Source organism: Artemia sp. Qi Xiang Cuo, chromosome 3 (assembly GCF_049724085.1).
Source record: "Artemia sp. Qi Xiang Cuo chromosome 3, ASM4972408v1, whole genome shotgun sequence".
NCBI classification, from domain to species: Eukaryota; Metazoa; Arthropoda; class Branchiopoda; order Anostraca; family Artemiidae; genus Artemia; species Artemia sp. Qi Xiang Cuo.
The window spans coordinates 85,474,279-85,495,701 of NC_142796.1; the positions used below are offsets into that span (position 1 = coordinate 85,474,279).

Below are 21,423 nucleotides of genomic sequence, written 5' to 3' on the forward strand. Positions count from 1 at the left end.
TTGTTTTGGGTTCCATTTAGTTGCATTAATTGGGGTATTCAGAAGGGATTTTAGGTTAATTATTGTGTCTGCTGATTTCCGATTTTGGACCGCTATTAGCAGAGATCCATCACGGTTAATATTGAGAGAGGACATTGATTTTAGGAATTTGAAAATTGCAACTCTTATTGCAGTAATCTTTTTTATTTCAAAGGGGGTAATAAGAGTAATTTTAAGGTAAATTCCTAAGTTTTGGGAGGGTGGATCTTGGGCAGGGAGAGGGGAAATTTTTTTGATTGGGGAGATTTTTTTTTCTTTTTTTAGAGCTTCTAGAAAGGACCTCTTGAAACCCATTATCATTATTTATGGTGACATTAGCCCCTACACTGATCATTGTCCTATTCTCAGAATTGGAGCTATCATTTGAACTTTGAGATAGTGAGCTTGACCAGCCAAAATGGGTATCAGTTTCCCTGGTATTTGGGTTGGGATCTGGGGGAACTTTTTTTTTTGGAGGACTTCTAATCATTGCCTTTTGGAAAAAGCTTTAAACTGAAACAAAACTAAAACAAGAAGGGATAATACAAAGATATCAAACCGTCTGCACTATACTATGGGGAAGGGAAACACCACAGTATAGCCCTGAGGATGATTTGAGCAGGATTGGTTCGGTACAACTGATGATTAATTGAGATAATATTTCACAAGAAAATTTATTTTAAATTTCTTAAAATGTTGCTGCTGACGTCTTCTTCGAGCGGTGAAACTTTTCCATCTTCTACTTCATCTCAAATTAAAGTTGTGTATTTTAGATACCTTAAACTTCTACTAGACTCTCCGCTAAGTGCTCGTAATACTTCTTTAAAACATATGCATGGAAAAAAGGACCCGCTTGATGTAATAAAGATTAAGTGTGAGCTTTTAGTTCAAAAGGCTCGAAATTATCTTGAATATAGAAATTTATTCCCGTTTAAAAAAAAAAATCTAACCGATGTTAACCGATTGACGTAGATGGTTGTATTAATCAGTTGTTCTGGTCTTGTTAATTGTAAGTTGTGTCTTTATATTTTATATTTATTGATTGTACTCCTGAGGGAAAATAAAAGTATTATTATTAATATTATTATAGATAAGTCATTATAGATAAGAGAGTATTATTATACATAATATTATTATAGATATCATCCGTCCAAATATAAATAAATATATATATATATATATATATATATATATATATATATATATATATATATATATATATATATATATATATATATATATATATATATATATATATATATAGTTTCCCTATAATCTATAATCAGTTTTTGAACTCCCTGCGTTTTAAAATTCTTAAAATGCTTTTAAAACGTTTTTAATAAATACCGAAAATCTTCAGTTCTGTATTTTTCAAAGCCAATTCGTTATAATTTGACGGAACATTTTTATTTGACAACACTGGCAAAATAGTTCTGTGTCTAATTATAATTCTGCAATCTCAAACCGCGTTTAATGTCACTGTTGCCACACACATGCTCCAATAATTGGGAAATAAGTATTTAGATTCCCTATGTTTTTAACATTCTTAAAACGTGTTAATAAATACTGACAATCTTCAATTCTGTTATTTTCAAAGCCTATTCGTTATAATTTGACAAAACATCTTCATTTGACAACATTGTCAAAATAGTTTTGTAAATCGTAACGTGATTCCCAGTGTTTTAATTTTTTCTATATAGAGACTTGCCGCTGCCACACCTAAAGGTACTTTGTCGGAAAATATATTTCGTCGCTACCACTGCTAAAGATATTTCGCTAGAAAATATATTTGGTCGCTGCCACACCAAGACATTTGTCCAAAAACGTTATCTAAAGTGTTCTCAAAGCAAAGATCAACACGGCAATTAAGATGGAGAGGACCAATCTTTGATTGATCGAAATTGAATCGATATGCTGAATATATTCAGTCATTACATCGAACACATCGAATGTATTATGTCAAACATCGAATATATCGTGTATTTTAATATATGGATATATCGAATCAAAATATTAACAAATTGACTATCTGATCTATCATCGGAAAACAGCTTACCAAAACAAAATTCGCAAAAAATTATTTAATGTCTGATGTATAATCTCTGAAGATTTAATTATAGACTTGTATTTCTTTTTTTTGAAGAGACAATCGCAATTCCTCCCCAGTTGAGGGGGATGCAAACAAGAACATATCCAGCCTCTTCAAACTCTTCAATTATTAGTCGGGCAGCCACACGAGAGAAATGTTGATATTTAAGGTTTTGGGTGATCAGCAAGCAGCAGAAGGTTTGAGAATGCTATCTGACGTAATCGATCATGCTTACTACGAAAATCAGCGTTATATAGTTAACAAATGGATGCTACAACCCCATTTCCTCAAATTCCCTAAAAATCAACCTCAACTGACCAAAATTCCTTAAAATCAATGGAAAATTCAAAACTGATCCAAAATTGCTCAATTATAGTCAATTTAAAGGAAATTGAATAAAGTTAAATGTTCTTTTTCTAAAATTGTTTTATCTTCTGTTGTTCAATTTTCATCTTTATAAATAGACAAAAAACATAACATAATTTATGGCGTTTTGGGAATAATCTTGATCCATCTTGAAAATTTGCCTACATTATGTATTAATTATAAACTCGGTATGTATTTACTAATTGTATTTTAATTGTAATTGTATTTTTATTAATGGACTCGGTACAAAATTTTTTGTTCTACAAATTGTATGGTCTGGAAATTCTCTAACCCATTTATTTTTTAAACTATAAGCAAAAACCAGAGTGACCTAATATTTAGCTCGGATAACCAGGGGCATGCATCCAGCACGAATACGCATGTCCTCCTCCATACGCATTTATCCTATAGCTTCTAATATTTTCCACATAATTCACTTATTATTGACGTTTATCATGTATAATTAACACATCTATTAAGTAGCACTTCAAAAACGTTAGGGCACACCCCGGATATTTTTCTGGATTTACTTAGCCAAATATCTGTTAGTTTTGTTATTTCAAAGCAACGTGTTCTAAAATTCGATGTAAAACTAAACAAGAATCCCGTCAAATGTGCCCATCAAACCCTTAATACTTCTTCAAACCCCAGAAAAGTGTACTTGTTAGCTATAAAAGCAGAGAGCGAATTTTGGAAAACAGCAAAAGTCAGACGTATATGCGTAGGAAGATGAGAAATGCAAGACCCTGCTCCTCCCTCTCTTGTTTATAAAAAAAAAATTAAAATAATTAATCCACTCTAGAATTTTGGTTACTTGCATCTCTAGATATCGCAAGGTGCCCAGATAAACTTATATAGTGAATTAGAACAATAAATAGATTTCAACCAGAATTAATCAATCTATTAGTTAGTCAATCAACAGCAAATTAATTAATAATTATAAAGTGAGTAATTTTGGTAAACAAACAGCACAAAGACCGACATGCCTACAGACAGAGGGAATAGGGAATCTCTTGTTAAACATCCAAAGGGCCCATCCACCGGAAACAACTTTAGAAAAGCATGTATACGAGAGAAAAGTGAGGCAAACAATATCTCGTGTCTAAAACTTACCCCCCCCCCCTCGAAAAGCTCTTCCTTCGCTTAAGTTTAAGCTTTATACACTAACAAACGGAGTTGTCCCTTTTTGTACCAGGTAGTACACACCACGCATGGCGGAAGTATGCCTTGCGTGACGTAAAGTGTGTCATATACGGTGCGAAGTGCTTCATGTGTGGAGCAAAGAGACATGGTTAGGAAAGAGTGCACCATGCGTGGCAGAACAAATTTCAGTCTGAGATGTCAACCATGTGACGGAAAAAGGACAATCCCTCGGCCAACATAAACCAGCAGTGAACTGAAAAGTTTACATGGACTTATATACTAACTCTGATGTAGTGTTTAGTGTAAGAGCCATATTTTCACATTCAGTAGTTTCCTTTTACATAACAGCAATAGAGCGGCAGAATTGTCTATGGGTAGTTTAATGTACTCCATGACTGAGTGTATACAAAAAAATTAAACTGTACGAAAAATAGGGTTTGACCCAACTTTTTGGGGCTATGATCAAAGAAAAGTTAAGACAGGTAGGCCACAAAGGAAGATAGATTGCCAAAGATTGTACTTTTTGGCCATCCATCGGAGGCAGGTCACCCCCCCCCCAATGGGAGGGGAAGAGGATATTAAGGAAGTTAGAACAACTTGGGGGGAGGGGGTAAAGAGTGAAGCTTTGAATGGATGGAGATGGCGGAGGAGCGTATGCAGCTGTTTTATTCAGCCAGCTTGGTGCTGCAGTGAGTTGTTAGTATTAATAGTAGCAAGACCCCAAGCATGTGATACGACTTGAAAGAACACACATTGAAGGTCGGGTCGAACATTGGGTATTAGAAAACGTTAAATATTCAATTATTTTTCTTTTGTATATTTGCGTTTAGTTGTTCCTTATCAACTGCCAAGAAAATAAGGGCAAACTTTCTTTTAAAATTTTTAATTAGTTGTTGGATTAAATTTTATAAAATTCATATTTACATCAATTGTGTTAATTTACATTCATTACAACTTTGTAGCAATAAAAAAAGAGAGTTCCTGATTGGGTTGCATATTCTTATGTTAAAAGCAAAAAAAAACAAACAAATGTACAGAATCATGAAAATGCAGTGATGGCTAAGTTTGGACTAAATCCATAGCAATACAAAAATACCGAAATACCATTTGGCATTCAGCCAAATAAAGTAAATACTCACATCAGGCCCCCGAGACAAATTGGAGAAAATTATTAAAAATTTCAAATAAAACTAGGGATTTGAGGTACTAGCTTCAAACTCTACCTTTTCTAAGAAAAGCTGTAGAACCTTGTGTTTTGGATTTTTGCCAGGCATAAACTCGACTATATAAACGGAAATCTACTCCCCAAATTTACTGCTAACTGCAAAGCGGTTTGTAAACGTTGGGCAAACACAGGAACGAGACATGGATATATATATATATATATATATATATATATATATATATATATATATATATATATATATATATATATATATATATATATATATATATATATATATATATATATATATATATATATATATATATATATATATATATACAAACGGGCAGGATCAGAAGCGCATCCAGGATTTTTGTTCGGGGGAGGGTTTTACTAAAAAAATTTTTTAGGGGAGGGGGGCTACACAAAAAACCTCAAAAACGCACACAAAATTTGTTAATGTCCATTTTTGTTACATTTTTACGAGTCAAACAAACATTTCGGGGAGGGTGGGGTTCAAGCCAGATAACCCCCCCCCCCCTGGATACGGCCTTGGGCAGGACATATTTCCTTCAGAAATCATTCAAGGTCATTATGGGCATTTATTATTGTCAAACGTTTCATACCCCACCTCTTAAAGTACCACGGACAGTGAAAATAAAAATAGGGCGAAGCTGGTTAAGTGGAAACTTATACAACTACATATAGTTTAAGAACTTTTAATTACCAATTATTGTGAATTAAATTACGTTAAATTACCAAGGACAGTGAAAAAAAAATCTGACTGTTTGAATTTATCAAGCCAAAACTTATTTAGCAACATATAGTTTAAGAAATGCAAATTACCAATTATTGCCAATTAAATTGTTTTTAATTACCAAGGACAGTGAAAATAAAATCTGACTGTTTGAATTTGTTAAGTCGAAACTTATACAACAACCTACAGTTTAAGAGCTTTAAATTACCCATTATTGCCAATTAAATTGCTTTAAATTACAGAGGACGATGAAAATAAAACATGATTGTTTGAATTGACTACACGTAAACTTAAACATCTACATATATTTAAGAACTTTAAATTACCAATTATTAACAATTCAACTACCTTAAATTACCAAGGATAGTGAAAATAAAATATGAGCCTAGGTCAAAACTTATGTAACTACAAATATTTTAAAAACTTTAAATTGCCAATTCAATAACTTTAAAATACCAAGGACAGTGAAAATATAATGTGATTATTTGAATTGGTTAAATGGAAACCATGAATATCTTAAAAAATATAAAAATCGGGATCTCAATTTACAATGAAAAGAATTCATATGGAGTTAAACAGTTTTTCGTAGTAGCGATGGCATATTAAAAAAAAAAAAAAAAAAAAAAAGAGAAAAAAACTCAGATGAAAAATCACCGTTTTTTTAATGGCTAAAAACAACTTAAGAAGATGCAGCTTCCCTTTGAAGGAGCAGCTGTCTTTAGAGACCAAAATATTACTAATGTTTGAATTTTGACGGACGAAAAGTGTTTTCAAATTAAAGTAAATAGTTCTGCTAACACATTTTAACGGTTCAACATGTGGCACCATGTGGAACCATGGCCACATGTGGCAACATGTGGACGATAATGCGGCACTACCTTAAATTTATCATAATTTTGAAACAGCCAAAAGAAAAATCTTATAAAATCACCAATTTCAGGGATGAGTGAGCCTAAGATGGGCCTAGGAATGTATTTATTTTGGCGTCCTCGGTGCTTTGAGATTCTTCCTTGGGGTCCAAGTATTGGACCCCAAAAATTCAGCTAATCACTTTAAGAAAAAAAATGGCGAACTAGATCTATGAAGATAATTAAGGACTGGACCGCAGACACAGCGGGAATGAACTAACACACACACACACACAAAAAAAAATAAAGTCCCTCAAAATTCAGCACTAGTTACAAAACTGAGGTGCAAATGCGGGACAAACACAGGAAAACGACGGGTCAAACAAATTTGAGTAAGAAAAATTTACTCCTTCAAGATAAGCAGATAGCAACTGTCTTGTCCCACTATTGTAGCTTCCATAACTTCGTGATTTTACCTGCCCAAAGAGAATATGAATTCACCTTTCGTGTAAAAAAATACAGATGTAATACAATAAAACTTAATAAGATAATTAAAAATATTACAAATAAAACGACAATAATAGTAATTTATTTATTTATTAATTATTATACGTTTAAAAAAAATAACCTGGTGAAAATTACGTTTGTAGCTGATTCAGGAATGGTAATTATTATTTTGATTAATATGAATAGTAAAATGTTATTTAGAAGCCACATTTACAGGAATTTTGAAATAGACCCTGAAACTGTATTATCGGGAGGGGGGGTGTACAAAAGGATTTTTTCCACAGGAGGGGGGGGGTGCAAAAAACTGTAAAAAAACGCATCAAAAATTTGTTTATATTCATTTTTGTTACATTTTTACAAGTCGGACAAACATTTCGGGGGGGGGGGGGGTAAATCCCTTAACCCCCCTCTGGATATGGTCTTGCTGAAACCCCTCAAAAATGGGGTCGGATCAAAAAAATACATTACCAGAATCGCCATAGTCAAAAACCTACACAGGATAAATACAGCTCCCCCCCCCTACACCTTGAACAACAAGGAAGATAACTTTTCTGAATGCGTGTCACTTATGTGTTCTCTTTTTTCTTCTACTCCTTTAGGGAAATACTGCTGCTGCTACAAATTTAGGAAAATATTACGAGTCAGTTTATTGAACCAATATTGCAAATATATTGGCTGCGAAGCAATAATTTGTGTTCGTTTGAAATTTCCTCTTCGCTCTTTATTTCCATCAGCAAAACTTTTTTTTTAATTAATTAGTCTTAGATGTAAGATCTCAGCATTTCGATGAAGCAAAAAAAGAATATAATAAAAAATGGCAAATATACATATATATATATATATATATATATATATATATATATATATATATATATATATATATATATATATATATATATATATATATATATATATATATATATATATATATATATATATATATATATATATATATATATAGATAAGTTTTATTCTTCATTATATATACACATACAATATTACATGCTATTATTCCCCCAAAGGCTCATTGGCCTGTACAAAGGGGAAGACATGAAATGCTTACTCAAAAATGAAAAACAAAACACTTACTCACATACAAAGGAGAAGAAAAGAAAATATAGATACAATGAAAACTATAGAAGAAATAGAATAAATTAGCTAAATTAATTAATTCAATTAAACAGACTAAAAAAAAATAAAAAAAAAACAAAAATAAAAAAAATATAATATAAAAATAAATAAAAACTACGAAGCCAAAAATTTTTAACAATTTTTTTTTTTCTCTTCTTTCTTTTTTTTTCCCTAAACAAACCGAATGAGTGGCACCCTCGAGCTGATTCAGGCAACTTATTCCAAACAATATGACACGCCATTAGAGGATTAAAATCTGACCTTATACAAGGAGTAAATCTGACCATATATATATATATATATATTTATTCGGGTTATGAAATATCACATATGACTTTTATGTTATGTGATGTTATGTATGTTTATGACAGTGATGTTATGCAAACGAAAACAAAAAGATAACTCCATGTAACTATTAATTATCTCTATATTTAATATAAATAATACATATTATTTACTTAATATACTCAATATGTGTATAATTTAATTATATCTTTTTCAGAGTTATCCTTATTTAGAAGAGATCTTCACGCCCTAGCTTTTTAAAGACAAATCACTCCCACTTTATTTCTTGGTAACCACGGAGACGAAATAAAAACAGAGGATAACATCAAAAATTCTTCTTGCGTGAATTTCTTACTAATTAAATCATGGAAGCACACTTATTAAACAAATGAGCAAGATTTTCGGAACTTAAAATAGAGACCAATTTAAATTAAAATTAAAATAGTTAAAATTAAAATAATTAAAATAGAGACCTAAAATACATGCAAGTTTAAGAAGAATAGTCGGGCTACAATTCTTGAAAAATGTGTGGGAGTGGGGGTAGTGAGTCCTAATCTTTTTTATTAACATACCAAAAAAAGTATTTAAAATATAGGAGGAGGGGGCCTTCTTAATAAAGAAAAAATACCCCAAGAAGCGATTTTCTATAATCTAGGGGGGAGGTTAATTGCCCCCTCCAATTGGCACCTCTGAGTATTGTACTGTAAATCTCTGTACCTAGAGAGAGAATTGTGCCGGGGGAAAACTATTTGGTAAAACCGACTGATTAGCTAACAGTGTTCTATTAAATTTTTTTTCTCAATTTTGTCCTTCAGTCGTAACTATTCCTTGTTACGGAGAAGTACGAATAAGAAAAACATAACATTTTAAGATTATAAAACGGAATAAGCTCAATTATTGCAGAAGTAATGGCGAATCTTGGAACAAATCTGTACAGTCTATCTTAAGCAACAAAAAACACCAAACAAAAATAGATACAAGAACATAAAATATGCTGTGATTACAATTAATCAATTTCAAATTTTTAGCTTTTCTTATTCGTCACAATCGGTCATTCATTTTCAAAATTTGTCTAGAACAAATATTAACGACGGGCAAGTGCGTAAAGGGAGTAGAGAGGGGAGGGGGGGCTAATTGCTTCCCTCAAATTCCAAGTAAAATTACTTGTTTTTTGCTGCATATACATTCTAGACTTATTGAACTAACTATTAATCTTTATTAATTACCTATTAATTATTTATTACCTTTATTTATTAATTATTTAATTATTACCTTTATTTAATTATTTATTATTTAATTATTACCTTTATTTATTAATTACCTACTAATTAATCTTTATTTCGTTAGATATGCTGGATTTACTAGGTGGAACGCTAAAGGCATAAACGGGAATAGGCGACAGTAGAGGACCATGACCCTCCCCTGCTATTCGAGGAGCGAGCGAAATTTTAACAGGAAATTTGAATACTTTAGGCAGCGTGAAGCAAAAATGTAGGTGGATTACGGGTTAGAGCCCTTCAGGTCGAATGACCTTCACAAAGAAAAGAAGAAGAAAAATACAATAGAAAACGATGCGAAACTGCCCAGCGTTCCTCGGGAATCCTGACAATCATTTATTAATTTTTTCGATACCACATCTCAAAATTTTTAATCTCCCTGATATCATTCTACCATCAACTACCCCTCCCCCTCCTCTAACAAACAGCTCCTCAGGCCCTTGGAACCTTCTGCTACAGCTTACTGTTTTCCTGCCACAGAATAAAAAAAAAAGAAAAAAAGAATATGGCTTTTGAATGAAACAAAAACTTATTGCATATAAACAGACATGATAAGACGCCCATCGAGATGGGGAAGGAGTTACCCCCCAAGACTCCCTCCACTCCTAGACCTTAAAAAATATTCTTTAGCCATTTGTATTGAAAAATACCATTTTTGGTATTTCCATTGGGAAGAAAAATCCCCTTCCCCCATTTTAGATTTTGAAAAATAGATGTTTCCACCCCCTTCCCCCAATATTTCATGGATAGGTTTATGTATCCTTAAAGAGCCAAGAATATTAAACTAAAAACAATTTTTCCCCCTAGATCCATCTTGGCTCTGTTCACACTTAAAGACAGCGATTTTCTAAGATTTTTCTTTTGTTTGTTTCAAAATTATAAAGTTTCAAGGAAAATACCATATTTTTGCCAGTGTTGTCACGTTGACAGAGACAGTTTTAGGGGAGGGGAAAAGGGGAAACTTGCCTCGGGCGGAGAAATTTTAGGGGCACAAAACTAGGAAAACTACGCTTCTTCAAGTTGCCTATTGCCACAAGCTTTTAACGTTTCGACCACGTTTCTTCTCTTTACAATTTGGAGGTCCGCTACTACAGTAGCTGAATAACTGCACAGTCCTTTTCCTTAGAAATTGAATTTCTGATTTTTCATAGTTTTTGAAAATATATATAGTTCTTTAGACTTCTATGTAAACAATTCAAACACTCATATCTCATTTTTAGGGTCCTTTGTAGTTTGAACAGGGCCCTGTCCAGAATTTTGGTTCAGGAAGGGTTTTTTTTTTCGGGGGAGGAGCAGGGTGTGCAAAAAAAAAACTTTAAAAAACACATAAAAAAAATTTCATTTGCATTTTTGATATTTCTTTACTACGAGTCGGACTAACATTTCGGGGGGGGGGGGGGGTGGTTCAAACCCCCTGACTTTAAATATTAACTTTAAAGATATAATCTTCCCCTTGATGATCCAAAACGTCCTCTTGATGAAGTGAAAATTAGTAAGTAATTAGTAAGTAGTAAGTAATTAGTAAGTAGACAGAAAAGTAAAAAAATGATATTAAAATGATACTAACAGGAACTGGTGAACTAGGCATGCTGGCTAACCAAGAAACGACAAAACACACAGAATTAAATAACCTCCCTGGAAAGCAAGGGCGTATCCAGGATATTTGTTCAGGTAGGGGGTCTATTGTTTTCGGGGGGTTTCACAAACAAAACATTACAAAATACATGAAAATTTTGTTTATATGCATTTTTGTTACCTTTTTTACGACTCGGATAAAAAATTCGGGAGGGGGAATCAAACCCAGTAACCCCCTCCCCCTCCCTGGATACAGCCTTGTTGGAAGGTTAACCTTCAAAATAATAGCAACATAAAATGCCAGTTATCCCCTCGAATTCTTCCACCCACCCAAACCAACTACTAAAAGGAGAGACGAGGGAAAAAGAGAATATAAGTAAGTGAAAAGAGACATAAATAAAGGCCTATTCGCAATGAGATTTTACTGATAGCGAGAATCAGCTGGTACTAATGTGAGCCAATCAGAATTTCTCAATGATTTTTTTAAGAAATCAGAAAATTCTACAAAAAAAACTAATTGGCTCAATTTAGCGCTGGCTAAATTTCAGTATTAGTAAAATCTCATAGTGAATTGGCCTTAAGAGGATGTTACGTTTTATTAGCTGACGTAGCATTAGTAAAAACGGCAGTAATACCACAGGGCTTGCCCCATAGGACCTACGGGACTTGTTAATTGCGGGTGTAAAAGGTCCAGGAAACGTTGCCAAAACATGCAGCATCTATTTTTACTTTACCCCGAAGTTCTGATTTCTTTTAAATCCTTTCTGATTTCCTTTTTTTGTTAAAACTGATTCCATGAAAAAGTCAAGTACAGCCATTTCTTTTCCCCATTCAATGGTCTTTGTGAACTTTAACGTAAAGAGCAGAAGATTGAACCTGGGTATTCCCACTTAACATACGGATTAATTTCTGTTAGTTTTGATGTCGGTCTTTATTTTCATTTGAGAAAACTTGTTTTGCTTTTTTATTTAGTGATAATTCGTTCTTTATAGTATACCCAGGGTTAGCCTAAATGCAAGCATGACTATAAGTCTCACAAAACTGACTAAAGGAGATTCTTTGTTAGCAAGACTGTACTTCTGAATGGAGCACCAGGAAGTGCAAGCTCTTTAAATGGTTGTATCAAATTCAATCTCGCTCTTTGTCATTTTTGCCACCTAGAATTAATCAAATTGAATTGAGAAATCCGAACCATACTAGTAATATTTCTAATAAATACATTTAAAGAAAATAGATATTGCCATTTATTTTTTCCCCATATAAAACAACTTTATTACTGGTTACAACTGATTCTTTTGACCAATATGTCAAAAGTGGTCTCAGTATGAGAACACTGTGGCACAGTGGGCATGAAAGTGTCAATAGATCAGCATTTCTACGCATTCAATTGTCATCCAAGCGGCAGTAACAAGCCGTGCGGCATGCAATTTATAGAAAATCACAGTAACATTATTAGCCATGTGGGCTAGGTACTAAAAAAACAATCTTTCACCTTAGGGGTGGGTATACTCCCACCCCTTATTTCTCAATTTTTAAAATGTCAACAATAGAAAGGAAATTCTAAAGAAAAAAATTCGTCGTCGATATAAATAACAGGTTAAAATTTATCATCAGTTAGAAGTTCCTAGTCCTAGTTCCTAGTCTCTACCCAACATTCTGCCCCTTTCCATCTTATAAAAAGTAAAAATCCATCGATTTGACACGGCTTACCTCCGCTACTGCCTTTTTTGCATCTCTGATCATCTCTCTAGTGAACCTCCTTGCCTCGTACTTAATAATTTACATGAAAGTGTCAAGTCAGTACCCCCTTGATCTAGAGAACTACAATATATCGCCTTAAGCTTAAAATAGACCTAGCTTTCTGCTGCCAAAGTCTCGGACTTCAATTAATAACAATGTTCGAGTTAGGTCCAACCATAAGGACATTGTGTGTACAACCTCAAGAATAAACTATCTGAACGTAGTCTGGGGCTAAAGCTAAACTTAAATATTGCGTCATCGAGAGGATTTTTCAGTCATTTGAAATCCAGGCAAAATTTGTACAATGCAACAAGAAATTTAGACAGCCAAATTGGGATTATCCCAAGCGTCTGCTTTCGAATGAAGAAGAAGACCCCTCTTCTCAGAGGGAGAACAAGGTTTCAGTACCTGGCCGAAGCCTTAACCCGTAAACTAGTCTGACAGACCAGAATTAGCACTAATGATCATAAACTTTTATGTAGTTTCTATATTGAACTCAGTTAAGCTTACTAAATCTGTAGCGCAGTATGGTATACTTCTCTATATATGTTTTACCGACAGCACGCTGTGCTTTATCATTATTTTCGTTTTTTTCGAAAAGCGTTTTTTGAAATCTAGGGGGGGGGGGGGTATTTTTTATGGAAGTGCGAAAAAAGGTATTGCTAAAAGTCTAGGGAGAGGGAACAACTGAACATTTTGTTTCTATAGACCTTGTTGAAGGACATACTTTCAATGTCAATTTCTACCTTTAAAAGAAAAGGACGCGTCTAATTGTGTAACTACTGGAAGAAGATGGTCATCAATCTCACCAACCAAGGATTTGTTTTCGATTTGTCCAATGAAAATACAAAGAAGAAAAAAAATCGAAATCTAGGGGGGGGTTATTTTACGAAAGTATAAAAAATTAGGCATTGTTCAAAATCTGCAGGGTGGGGGAGGGGGAAAATTATGCATTTTCTTCTATCATAGGCCTTATCGAAGTATGCAGCTTATATATTAATTTTTAACCTTTAAAGAAAAGGAAGTGTCAAATTGTGCATCAACTGGAAAAAAAAGAGATTTTATTAAACCATTTTACCTCAAGCGTATAAAAAGCCTCAGCACCTTTTGCCGCAGTCACCATATGGATAATATGATTGTATCGAGTGTCTCTCAATCCAACAGGATTCATTCCATTTTTGGCCATTATATATTCCCAGTCTTTCTTTGGCACAACTAAAAACATGCAAAACCGTAATAAACCGCAATCAAAATAAAAATATACGTTGTCATAATGTTTTGATAAAATAAAAGATATATATCATAGAGGCTTTGAATAGATTGGGATATAGGAGGATCGCGCCTAGCTGTGTCGGCCTCAGGTGGCCTGGTGCTGTGGTGAGTTGCTAGTAGTAGTAAAGAGTTATTTTTTTAAAAAAAGACTGATTAACAAATAAAACGCTAATTATCCATAAATAATTTGTTAAGCTTAAGACTACTGACTAAAGGACGAAGTGATAACAAAATTAGCTAAATTTAGCACACTTTAAATTTTCTACACCTGATACAAAATACAATTATTCTATTGAATAATAAACCTTCAGAGCAATTGAATTAAAATCCAATTTTTCTTGCCAATTCTGTGTAGTAAAGTAATTAAAAGAGTGTCTAAAATGCAAATGACTTTGAGAATTCTTATAGAGCCAAAGAGGATGGAAAATCCTTATACATGCGAGTGCAAATATTTCATTCCAAAGCTAGATTTGTATATGCTTACCTGGACACATAATATTTACAAGTCTCAGCTATGGTACTATAAATCCGAGGACCGCCCTACTGTTGAACTGCTATATAAAATTCCCGAATTAGTGCACAGAAGGATGTTATAACTTTGTGTTCAGACTTTGGATCATAATCTGTGTAATAATTACTGGAGTGCCTGAATAGAACAGGACTTACCTGGTAAGTTAAAATGAACTAATCAGAAGGAAATGAGAGAGCAACGCCATTTCGTTAATTTCCTTTACCGAAAGTGAGCATTTTCGATTGACAAAACTAAGAGGTAATCCGAATAGACCGTAAATTAGTTCGTTTTATAAAATATAGACCAAGTGTTCACTTGACAATGAAAAGAGGAAAACAGAATGGAGCATCAGCGACTCCGTCGTTTTCGTTTGAAAAAAGTTCAGTTATAAAATAATATTTTGCTGCTTCATCGTTTTCCTTTAACAAAATTTACCAATATTTTTCGCTTGACGAAAATGAAAAACGAACGAAATAGAGCCTAGGCGGCTACGTCATTTTATCTGAAGATAAAAAATTCCTCGAAATTTTTCGCTTGACGACAATGAAAGGCAAACAGAATATAACGTAGGCGACTTTGCGGTTTTGTTTTACGACAAAAAATTCCTCAATATTTTACGCTTGATGAAAATGAAACTACTATTACAACTAACAACTCACCCCAACTCCAAGTGAACCTGCTATGAATCTCTACAAATCTATACAGCAATACGAATCTTACGTTTTATGTTCCCTCTACAAGTTTACTACTACTACTAAGAACTTACTGAAGTACCGAGCCGCCTGAGGCCAACACAGCTACGCATGCTCCGCCTTTATCCCAATCAATTCAAAGCCCCCGTCTTTAGACCTTCCCAGGAAGTTCCCATTTCTCTTAAATTTTTCTTTAAATCATCCCACCCAACAATGGAAGATCTGCTTTCCGCTTAGCCCTATGCGGTTGGTCGAAAAGGGTAATCTTTGGCAAAGTGTCATCCTTCATCCGCAGAACGTGCCCTAACCACCTCAACCTTTCTTTCATTATAGCCCTAGAAAGAGGGATTGAACCACACTTTTCGCACAGCCTACTATTTGAAATACAGTCAGTCAGTCGAAGGCAAACGCAATATAGCTTACGCTGCTTTGTAATAAAATTTGCGCTTGGCAAAATTGAAGGTAAACATAGTTACCTCTAATTTCCTTTCAGAATTCTATTTTTCCCATTTGTTATTTTCTTCAACTCAAATTTCGATTGACAATAACAAAAGGCCAACAGAATTGAATTTTTTTTAAATTCCTTTAGACCGAAAATGATCGTATGATTCCACCTGCAACGGGGTTTAACATGCCTAATATTCTGCTCGAGGCTTGAAGTGATTGCGATAGAACCGAGGAGTAACATACATACGTACATACGTATGTTACTGCAAAACATACATACATTTCTGCATAAACAAATTCATGCAATTTGTAAGGAAATCTGCCCCAAGAAAGGAGTGGACAGTGGCTGCCTCCGCCCCAAGATGGGCCACCGACTCGTATTGAGTTTCATGTCATCTTTGCAGTTTTTTTTATTTTTTCATGCATATAGGCTAAATTCTTTGTGAAGAATTCAGACCCTTACGACCAAGCTCCTAATGCCGTCTCCCTTATGCCGTCTTTCGTTTGACGAAATTTACCCACATTTCTCGCTTGATTAAACGAGAGGCAGGCTTAAAGGCAGGCTTGATTAAACAGAACAGGGCTTAAAGGTTGGAGTGTTTTCAGTACATTAAATTTAATACGTGTCCTTTCAGCATTATATTTTATAAAATTTCCCTTGACATTTTTTGCTTGGCCCAAACGACAGGCGGATCGAACAAAACCAAAACGACTGAATTATTTTCGGTGGCCAAAATTTAAGACAAAAATTTCGCTAGACAACAACAGAAGGCGAATAATTATTTTTTAGAACTACAGTAGGAAATTTCTTTTTCGTTGTTTTTGTTTGACAGACAGTTCAAACGTTTTGGTACTTTCCCATTATATGGGCGTTTCTAAAAAGTCAAGTTTGGTTAATGCTAATGAAATAAAATAAAATAGGATGAATATATCATTTATAAATAAATTTGGGCTATATATTTGCACATTAGGGTGGGGGAGGGGGGGGGTAAAGCATAGCATATATTAAATATGTAACCTAACCTAATTACCTTTCGCCCCCTCTAAACCCCAAAAAAATAACAGTTTAAATATCGTATACGCAATGAAAACCACGCTATGCATTCCATTACTCTATAGCGGTGTCTTGAATTAACCCGTTAAAAACGGGTTTTTCGTCACTGGTTTCCTTGTAAAGGCCCATATAATGGGAAAATACAAAAATTTTTAACTTGAAAAAAAAACAAGAGGTAAAAAAAACAGCTTAAACCATCGCATCGTTTTCGTTCGAGCAAATTTACCAAATATTTTTTCTGCTCCGCAAACATGAAACTATCACTAAAAACTCATTGCAACACCTCTTCCTTCACCAAAAACTTCCTCCGCCAAAAACTCGTAGCAGCGTTGCCAGAAGACAACGCTGCTACGCACGCTCTTCCTCCACCCAACTCTAATTAGAGCTTTCTTCTGAACACCACCCTAGGAAGCTTCAATTTCCTATAAATCCCTTCTTACAGCCTCTTTCTCACCAGTTTACGTCCCTTCGTCGGTTTCGCTTGACCATATTTACAACAAATACTTTCCTCAACTAAAACAAAAGGCATGCGAATTACCTTATTCTATCTTTCCACTATGTCGTTTTCGTTTGACGAAATAAAGTATAATTGTTCACTTCGTTATAGGCTGAGGTACTTTCATTGACTAAATTTACCTTAATATCATTCCCTTTACAAAAACGAAAATTAGACGGAAATACCTTTCATTTCTTTTCAGCTATATCGTACTTAATTGCTACCGTTCGAACAAAATTACCAAAACTATTTTTCGAATAACAAAAAGAGCAGAGCTTAAGCCACTTTGTCGTTTTTATTTGACAAAATTTGCCTTCAAGTTTTATCCCTTGATAAAATTGAAAGGTAAGCAGAATTGCCTTTCCTTCTTTTCAGAATTAATTTTATTCGCTTCGTCGTTTGACGACGTCACTCAACTCAAAATATTTCGCTCGGCAAACGTGAAACAGAAACAAAATAAAGCTTACAGGCTGAAGCGTCCATTGCTCCTCTGTCGCATATAACCAAACAATTCCTTTGACAATTCTCAGCTAGGGTAAAAAAGGTGTTCTCGATCTCAATCATGGCTTTCAGAAGGTGTTCCTGAAACTGCAGCTGAACTTCATTGGTTAAATCAGCAAATTTAATTCCACCGCTAAAAACAAATAATCAAATAAATTAAAACAAAAAAATTTATTGAATGAATTAGATTAATTAGCAATCTCATTAAAACAAGAATAATCAATTCATCAAAAAATTGGTCCAATTAAGGCATTATATCATTCTTTTATCAATTCATTGAAACTAATTCAATTAATTAATTAATCAACCAAGCACGACTGAAACTACAGCTGAACTTCCTTGATAAGATAAGCAAATTTAATTTCACCAATGCAAACAAATAATCAAATGAATTAAAACAATACAATTAAGTAAATGAATTAGCTTAATTAACAATCTCATTAAAACATGAACAACCAATTAGTCAAGAGATTAGTCCAATTGAGAAACTAAATCATTCTTTAATGGATTTATTAAAAGTAATGCAATTAATTAATTAATTAATAAATGAAGCACTACTGAAACTACAGCTAAACTTCCTTGAAAAAAAACAGCAAATTTAATTCCACCACTAAAAACAATCAAATGTATTAAAATAATAAAATTAATTAAATGAATTAAACTAATTAACAGTCATATTAAAAAAAATCAATTCATCAAGAAATTAGTCCAATTAAGAAATTAAGTTATTCATTAATGAATCAATTAAAAATAATTCAATGAATAAATTAATCAATCAAGTACTACTGAAACTACTGCTGAACTTCCTTGATAATACTGAAAACCACTAAAAATGAATTAAAATAATAAAATAAATGAAATGAATTAGACTAATTAACAGTCTCATTAAAAAAAGAAAAATCAACTCATCAAGAAATTAGTCCAGTTAAGAAATTAAATTATTCATTAATGAATCAATTAAAATAATTTAATGAATAAATTAATCAATCAAGTACTACTCAAGCTACAGCTGAACTTTCTTGATAAAATCAGCAAAATTAACTACACCACTAAAACTGAATAATGAGATGCATTAAAATAATAAAATTAATTAAATGAATTAGACTAATTAACATTCTCATTTAAAAAATGAAAAATCAACTCATCAAGAAATTAGTCTAATTAAGAAATTAAATTATTCATTAATGACTCAATTAAAAATAATTCAATGAATAAATTAATCAATCAGGTACTACTGAAACTTTTCGCTGAAATTCGAGCTTTTATTGTTTCCTCTTTCAACTAAAAATAAAACTTAATGCAATTTTTTTAAATAGACGTTTCACTTAACCCTTAACACACAAACGCACATTGTTAACCCTGTTTGCTGGTCTAGGAATCTCTAGGAGCCTCTTTTTTGAAATTATTTTGGAATAGTCATTTTTATTATTTATTTTTGAATAAATTGTTGTGTTCAACTTACGTGTCTGGATATATATTTTTTAATGAAGCATATCAAGCAAGGTCCAGTCGGGACCCCAACTGCGTTTTTTTCTTCCTTTTTTCTTTTAATTAATAAACAATAAAATATTTATCGTTTCCTCATCTGGAGGAATAGAGAAATTGCCGTTAAATTGGTTGTTGCAGTTACGGCAGGACCCTAAGAAGTAACCTCTGGGGTCCTCAGTGGACTTCTTGGTATGTTAAGGGTAAAAACAATATATAATCAAATAATGCTGATTAAGAAAAAAAAAACCTAGTTGCATTCAGAATGGAAGCAGCATAAAAAAAAAACAATGAAAAATATCAGTAATTAGAATTAAACAGAACACTATTCTGCGCCAACGTTACGCTTCTCAGTCTGTTACATGGCTGCATCCAAACTATCAAAATAGATACCAGAAAATGTAAGGGAGCCGCGATACTCAATTAAAATTAACGCCATTTGATGGCGCTAGTTGCACTCCGATCTCTTTTGACTCTTGAATACTGAACTAGAACTCTCGATTTCCAATCAAATGAGACCCCTCTGAAGTTTATACGGGCACCCCTTCCATAAAAACCATATATGCCCCCAGGGCTTCACCTACAACGCCTGCCCCCGGACTTTGGGGGGTCCTGTCGACTTCGGGGTTTTTGTATCTGATCTTTGATATTTTTAACAAAATGACTATTTCAAAGTTTTTATCAGATGCACCTGGGAAGAAAGGGCGTAGGGGAAGGGGGGCTATTCCTCTGATCACTTTTGACTCTTAAAAAGGATACTAGAACTTCCAATTTCCCATCGAATTAGCCCCCACCAAAGTTTATACAACCACTTCTTCTATATGAAGTGCCCGTGGGAAAAAAATAATAACAACAATAAAACATTGGGGCCTAATGGCCTTTATTATAGGCAACGTTACAGCGTTGCCTCTGACAAACAGAACACTATTCTGCGTCAACGTTACGCTTATCGGTCTGTTACATGGGTGCATCCGAACTATCAAAATACCAGCAAATTTAAGGGAACAGCGATGCTCAATTAAAATTAACGCCATTTGATCTAAACATAGGGCGAATCAGTGATATATTTATGCTCATGGGCCAGTTAATTCCATACACCAAAAAATTAACGTGGAAAATCTACAGGGGGCTAAGGATATCAAAACATCCAGTTCTTAGGGAAAGTAGTCCCCCTCGAAGTTTTCTTACTACCAGTGTGTAACCCACTTTCAGTTGATGAGTAAAAAAATGTTATTCAAAATAATAGGTCCTATAAAACAGACAAGGACATCGATGCAGAGCAACGGGACTGTAGAAGCCTCAGCTGAACAAAGTGGAGTATTCATATCCGCGAGGGTACAAGCACACCCCCTATTTCCATCTTTCTTTATATATAATAAAATACCAGGAGATGGGTATTTAAAAATATTTAAGTATATGTTTAAGTATATGTTAAAGGTAGTAAGTATATTTAAGTGTATCAAGTCCTTGTTCTCCACTATCAAAATATCGGTTTTTCAAAATGGCTAACACCATCTTTCAGAAGATTTAAAAGAAAATTTTAAAGTTATAAGTTTAGATACTGGACGAAGTTATACGTTTTAAATAACCGTCTACGTCTTGGGCTTTTGTCTCCATGAAATATCTAGTCGGGACCATCTTTATATGTTTTCATAATGTACCTGATAAAAAAAACGACAAATTCGGCAGTTTAATGTTGCGAAAGTTCATTTGTAAATAAAGTATAATTCATTCAATCATGCAAATATCTAAACATTTACAGTTTTCCACCTTTTCCAACAATTTTCGTATCATTCTCCTGTTTTCTTTTTAGCAACGGTGAGAGAGGTTGGAACTTTGGCGGGCCCGAAATGCGAGCCCTCTACCCACCAGAAATGATTGCTATGGATGTTCCTAAGGGTAGCAGTTCGTGTTCTGAAGTTAAATGATTGCGTTTTAAAGCCTTCATAAGTTCAAGCTTTTATTCTGGTTTATATTTACCGGGTTTTAACAAAAAATTATCCGATTCTATTAGTGATATTAGTATAATAGTTATATCAGCCAGTCGAACCAGAATAAAATACA

General features: G+C 33.5%; 1 protein-coding gene across 4 annotated transcripts in view; it reads right to left on the reverse strand.

Moving 5' to 3' along the window:
* Ttd14 (TRPL translocation defect 14) overlaps nt 1-21,423 on the reverse strand; it is a 106,144-nt gene that overhangs the window by 21,694 nt on the left and 63,027 nt on the right. For 3 of the 4 annotated variants that reach the window (XM_089087195.1, XM_089087194.1, XM_089087197.1), the window contains 2 exons: nt 17,841-18,007; nt 13,980-14,116 (listed from right to left, as the gene is read on the reverse strand). In XM_089087195.1, coding sequence (XP_088943321.1) covers nt 13,980-14,116; nt 17,841-18,007 — 304 coding nt within the window. Of the gene's footprint in view, nt 1-6,793; nt 6,863-13,979; nt 14,117-17,840; nt 18,008-21,423 lie in introns of all 4 variants that reach the window. The other variant, XM_089087198.1, reaches the window with a different exon arrangement.